The following is a 6070-nucleotide window of genomic DNA, read 5'->3' as shown; positions in this document are numbered from 1 at the left end:
CATGGTGATGCTATCCATCCCGAATACCACCAGGTGATTAGAGTCAGAATTTGTCTTCTACTGGACAAAGGGGTACTTAAGAGATCCTGCAGCTCTGAGCCACAAGTCTAGTTTACTAGTCATTCAAATAACCCAGGTGGGCGGGTCTTCAATCAGAAAGATAAATAACATCTGATGCCCACCACTACAGCCTTCATTCCTTTTTAAAATGATTCAAGTGACAAACCTTTCACTGAAATTACACAATGACTGACCAAACTTACCTCTTTATAGGTGGCACCTAATTCTTCTAACGAACTACACCTTTCGAGTGCTACTCGTAATCACGCTCTCAACTCAAATAAAAGGGGCCGAGTCACTGTGTGTTGATGTGTGTATATACGTTAGTACACTTCTTAGTGTATACTCACCCTAGTACATGGATACTGTAACAGAATACCTTTAATGTCTCTCATTGATCTTAACGTCAAGAAAATCTGCTTGTTAACAGCTTTAAATTCTAAGTTTGAGAGAACAAAATGTTATCCTAAATTAATTCTATTACCCAGTTTTTAACTGCAAGTTGATATACAGAATATAATAAATCTTGAGACATTCATGTCAACTAATACTTTTTAACTGGGGGCTTCCCAGGTGGCTCAGTGGTAAAGAATTCGCCTGCCAATGCAAGAGGGCAGGTTCGATCCCTGGGTCGGGTAGATTGCCTGGAGTAGAAGATGGCCACCCAATCCAGTATTCATGCCTGGGAAGCCCCATGAAGAGAGGAGCGTGGTGGGCTACAGTCCACAGGGTTGCAAAGATTCAGACGTAACTGAGCATGTACACAGGCAACACTTTTTAACCATATAAAACTCTGACTTCTTACAGAAAAAAATGTATATACAAGAATTCAAGAAGCTCAAAAGTCAACTAGTTACATAAATACATGCATCATCCACCTAACAAGGCAGAAAGTGTACAAATCCAGGACGGCTGGGTGGCTGGTACCTTTTCGTCCAGGGCCTTGTGGTGCTCAAAGAGCAATTTCAGTGCCCTGAGCACCTCCACCTCACTGGTCATGCCGGCTGGGGACTTCGTCTGCTGCTTGCCCGCCGTCATTCGGAGGGATGGCATGTACCAGGAAACCAGGCACTCCAGGTGCTCCAGCAGCAGCTGCAGGGCAGGGCCAAAGGAACACCTTCAACCTCATGCTCGAATTCAGGGCTGATAACTCCTCTCAGCCTCACGCTATAGCCAGAAACATGCTGAGGCACATCAAAATCCCGCCAGTTCTGTCTAAAGTTAGAGTGGACTTCCCCAGGGGCCCAGTAGTTAAGACTCCACACTTCTCCACGGGTCATGGGTTTTAACCCCTGGTTAGGGAACTAAGATCCCACACAAAGTGTAGCGTGGACAAAAATGTAAGTTAAGAGAACTCCCCCCTCAAATGTACTAAAATTACATTAGCTCTCATCATAAATTTGAAGCAAGGTATGAGAACCCCGAACTGATCCACCCTGGTCTGCTCAGTGGGAAGATGTGAAAAATGACTTGAAAATCAGACAAAGTTTAAAGACAGCAACACGGAGGCCAGTGGTGACCCCCGTGGGGCAAATGTCAACACGTGAAAATCCCCCTACTGATCCTGGTGTTGTTTCTTTCTACTTTCAGCTCAGCGATTTCCTCTTCTAAGAAGCTGCTCCCTGAATATTTTTAGTTCTTCAGGAGTTGGAAACTCCTAGAAAACAGTTAAATGAGAAACTAAATGCAAACATAAATTAAAAAGAGAGCGAGACTGTGAAGACTGACCATGTCAAGTCTCTCCAGGCTCCACACAAAGGATCTCCATGCCCCTCCAGAGAAGATGGGGTCCACTGACCCCAAGACCACACAGACCACCACAACTCAGACCGGCCTTCAGCCTCCTCCTTGGTCTGGCAGGCACGTGGCAGGGGAGAACCCGGAGTCCAAGCCTGCCTTCTCAAGACCCAGTGACGTCTGAGAAACTTTTCAAAACATAAACCTAACAACAGAGTGGATAAAGAGATCCTTAAACGACACACAGACCAGTGACCTAGAGCCACTGGGGAGAGTGAAGAAAAAAGGGAAGGTCTACAAGCCACGAGGCTTTGGAGTGTTCCTCTGGGAAAAAGGTGGATGGCACCTCAGGGCCATCTGTTAGCCTGACTCCACTGAAGCCACCCAGTCATTCAACCAATTGGTTAAAATGTTAAATTTATGTTATACGTACTTTACCACAATTTGCATGCATGCGGGGCCATCCACGTGGTGAACTTGCTTAAACTGAACCACACGGAGTCTTTCATTCTTCTATTTTTCTTTGCAGAAATTAAAAAATCCTGGGCTACGTATCCCCTACTACATACCGAGTGTTCAGCACCCAGAACAGTGTCTAGCACTTGTAAGAGGCATGTAGTAGACATGTGTAGCTATGAGGGTGTATGTCATACACGTAACCAGTAGGTACCCATCATTAAAATACTGGACACACTGGTCTGTGCTTTGTAAGATGGGAGACATTAACGGGCTTAGCCTTTCTACTTCAAGGACTGACTCTCTAGCTCAATCCTCATGCCCCAGACATTCCTCCAGCCCGTGTATCCTTTCTTTGGAAGAAGGGAGACATTAAGAGGCTTAGCCTTTCTGCTTCAAGGACTGACTCTATAGCTCAGTCCACGTGCCCCAGTGACTCCTCCAGCCAGTGTTTCCCTTCTTGTGGGGCCCCCGCCCATCCTCCATGCAGCAACTGCACAACCTCTTACAAGATAAGAGGCCCAGGGCCCACAATCATGTTAACAAAATGAAACACAACCCCAACGCTTCACCGGGTGAGGGCCAATCCAACGGGCCCAGCCCCTGGCTGCTCTCACCTCAGGCCACTCTGCTTCCAGGACGTGGGCTGAAGCCAAGTCCTTCCTAGTCTTGGCCTTTGCCTTGGGGTTGCAGTGCTGGAATAACGCCCACAGGTGGGCCCTTCTGCAACCCATCCTCGTGGATAGGGGCAGCCCCCAACTCGGGGGCAACCACTGTTTCACGGTAGGATACCTTGGCCACCGAGCTATCACCAACAATCTCACACTACGACCACCACTATTCACACTACGACCAGTGCTCTCACACACCACTCTCACACACTCTGCTCTCACACTATAACCACTGCTCTCACACTATGACCACCAAATGGCATGAAGGCTCTAGCTCCAGCACGTCTCCCAGGAGCCCGGAACTGGAACCCACTCAGTCACAAGGGGCTCTGTGGTAACAGGGGGGCTGGGCTCAGGCCCACGGTCAAGGGTGCAGAGAGAGGGGAGGGGCTGTCAAAAAGACGTCAGGTGAGTGTGGGGTGCAGCAGAAAGAAGGCCGTGCCCACGGCTCAGGCCCCCTGTCAAACATGACCCTGCAGGGTACTGGGTCACAGTCAAACCGACCAGTATAAACTGCTTCAGAAACCACCACCCCTGGGAATGAGCAAGTCTTTTAAGTGGGCTTCTGTCCCCTCTACCCCCCAAACAAGCCTCCAGTGAGGCTACTGAAAGGGCACCCCTGAACTCAAGGGTGTCCTCAGAACCCACCCAGCTGAGGACTCACCACGCTAGCTGCCCCTCACTCTCACCCTGAGCTCGGTCCTCCCTGTAGGACTCCCTCACTCGAGCTCAGCAAGGACTTGACTAACCTCACTCCAGGCACTTAAAATGAACCCACAGTGGGTACAGGGGTTCATTCAACCTGCTGTGAACTCGCCCTCTTAACTTAGACCCTGAGCTGCCAGATGACTCTGCCCCATGGGGGCTGCACGGTGGAGGTTCAGGGGTGTCCCTGCCTCGAGCCGTGACAGCCAGCGCCTCCCAGACCCCGCCTGAGTCTCCCACCTCTCTTCTGGCCCCACTCCCACCCTCGCGGCTCTCCACTCGCCAGGGCACAGGCCACATTGCTCCTGGCTCAGCCCGGACCTCTGCTGATATTTGAGGACCTCGGTCCCCAGGGTGCTTGAGGTCCTATATCCACCCATCTCAGCAATTACACACTCTGGGAGAGACAGAGTACAGTTTGGGGTCCCGCCCTCAGTTCACCCTGAACACGTTCTCTTTTTTTGGCTTTATCTACTGGAGTTCTCAGAGATGTGTTTTTAAAACTTCAACTGCTGCTTTCAAAAAGACTGTAAGTTTACTGTGCTCAACTTTACAAATAAAATCTTCATTTTCCACCTTAAAGTGAAACTGGAGGGAAGACTAAAAGCAGTCATTTTTTCAAACTGAAAAAGAAAACCCACATGTAACCATGTCACAGAATACAGGTCACGTAACCCCTCCTCAGCCTTCTCCTCCACCACCAGCAGCCCGTCATCGCAAGGCCTGCCCTGGGCCGGCAGGGGCAAGGGAAGAGGGGAGACCTCCTCTGTCTCCAGGCTGCGTGGGCCGCTTGCTCCACCTCCTTCCCAAGTTCACGTGGCACTGAAACAGCCCGGGCAAGCTGGGGATTCTGATCAGAAACACAACAGTGGGTACCAAGCAAGGACCCCTGGTTCTTGTTTTCCCCGGTATCAAATAAACTTGATCAATACAATTACTGTGAGTTACATGTGGCTTCAGATGACAGAAGACCCCCAGGGTGTCTCCACTTCCAGTGACAGACGCAAGCAGCTTGTAGGTCAGCCTACCAAGAGCTGCTGCTGCTGCTAAGTCACTTCAGTCGTGCCCGACTCTGTGCGACCCCATAGACAGCAGCCCACCAGGCTTCCCCATCCCTGGGATTCTCCAGGCAAGAACACTGGAGTGGGTTGCCATTTCCTTCTCCAATGCATGAAACTGAAAAGTGAAAGTGAAGTCGTTCAGTCGTGTCGGATTCCGTGCGACTCCATGGACTGCAGCCTACCAGGCTCCTCGCTAAATATGGTTTAAAAGAGGTCCTTAGGCAGCCACAATCCAAGATTTCAAACAAAAGGGAAGCCCAGTGAGGGAGCTGGAGACTGACAGGGCTGCTCCTTCCCTCCAGGCATCTGAGCAAAGCCGACTCTGTGAAGAAAAGGCAGGGAAAAAATCAAGCAGAGGGGACTGGCTAACACAGCTCTGGAGGGTTCCTTGGGCTGTGGAGACAAAAAATCAAGCGCAGGCCTGACAAGTCAGTCCAGATGTCAGAAAATGTACCCAACACTCTGCCCAAACCAGCTGAGTGCTGAGTATCAGTCAACTCGTGGTGCTCAGGAGACAGACGGTGGGCTTCAGGACCTGCCGAGAAGAGGGGGTCCTGGGAGGCACCCCAGGCTTCCAGACGCAGGAGACGCTGGAAAGCTCCTCCCTGGGGTTCGGGGCGGGGGGTGGGGGGTGGGGCGGGTGGGTGAAGGCTGCTGAGACTGAGCTTACAAGGACCCCCGAGCCTCAAGTCCCTCAGGCCCTGAGTGAACAGACAGCTCTGTCCCCACTGGAGGTCTGCATCAGAGGAAACTCTGGAGAAGGCAGCATCACTCAGAACCTCTAGGGTTTTCCAATCATAATGTCCAACATGCAACCAAAAAAGCAAAAGATGGTGTAACAACAAACAGGACCAAGAGAAAAAGAATTGAACCAGATCCAGAGGTATCAAATATATATCAGCATATCAGAGGTATGCTACAGGTATCAGATGCAAACGTCACCTGTTCAAAAATATACTTGACAAAAGGCAACATTTCTGAGAATCAAAACCGACTCTAGAACTTTACAATAACAGTGACTGAATTTAAGAACTGTCTCTGGGCTTAACATCAGATTGGACGTAGCTGAAGAGAGGATCAGTGAACTGAAGGATAGATCGGTTAAAATATATATATATATAAGAGGGAAAAAGTATAGAATATATTGAAGGAGCCTGTTGTTAAAACTACATTGTTAAAAACTATAAATGGGGACCCTCATGGTGGAGAAAAGACAGAAAGGGGAATAAGAAATGCCTCCAGGGGTTGAAACTAAAGAGCCTCTAAATGAAAGTGAAAGGGGAGAGTGAAAAAACTAGCATAAAACTCAACATTCAAAAAATGAAGATCATGGCATCCGGCCCCATCACTTCGTGGCAAATAAATGGGGAAACAATGGAA

The 6070-nt window shown here is 49.4% G+C and overlaps 1 protein-coding gene across 1 annotated transcript; it reads right to left on the bottom strand.

Annotated features, from left to right (window-relative positions):
- Positions 1-930: 930 nt before the first annotated feature.
- Positions 931-3613, bottom strand: LOC133253647 (liprin-alpha-1-like). The gene is made up of 2 exons (XM_061427107.1): positions 2871-3613; positions 931-1152 (listed from the first exon to the last, which is right to left on the bottom strand). The coding sequence occupies exons 1-2, from the start codon at positions 2985-2987 to the stop codon at positions 931-933; spliced, it is 339 nt and encodes a 112-aa protein (XP_061283091.1). The 5' UTR covers positions 2988-3613.
- Positions 3614-6070: the final 2457 nt, after the last annotated feature.

Source organism: Bos javanicus, chromosome 9 (assembly GCF_032452875.1).
Source record: "Bos javanicus breed banteng chromosome 9, ARS-OSU_banteng_1.0, whole genome shotgun sequence".
Lineage (NCBI taxonomy): Eukaryota > Metazoa > Chordata > Mammalia > Artiodactyla > Bovidae > Bos > Bos javanicus.
This window is presented reverse-complemented; position numbering and strand designations above follow the sequence as displayed.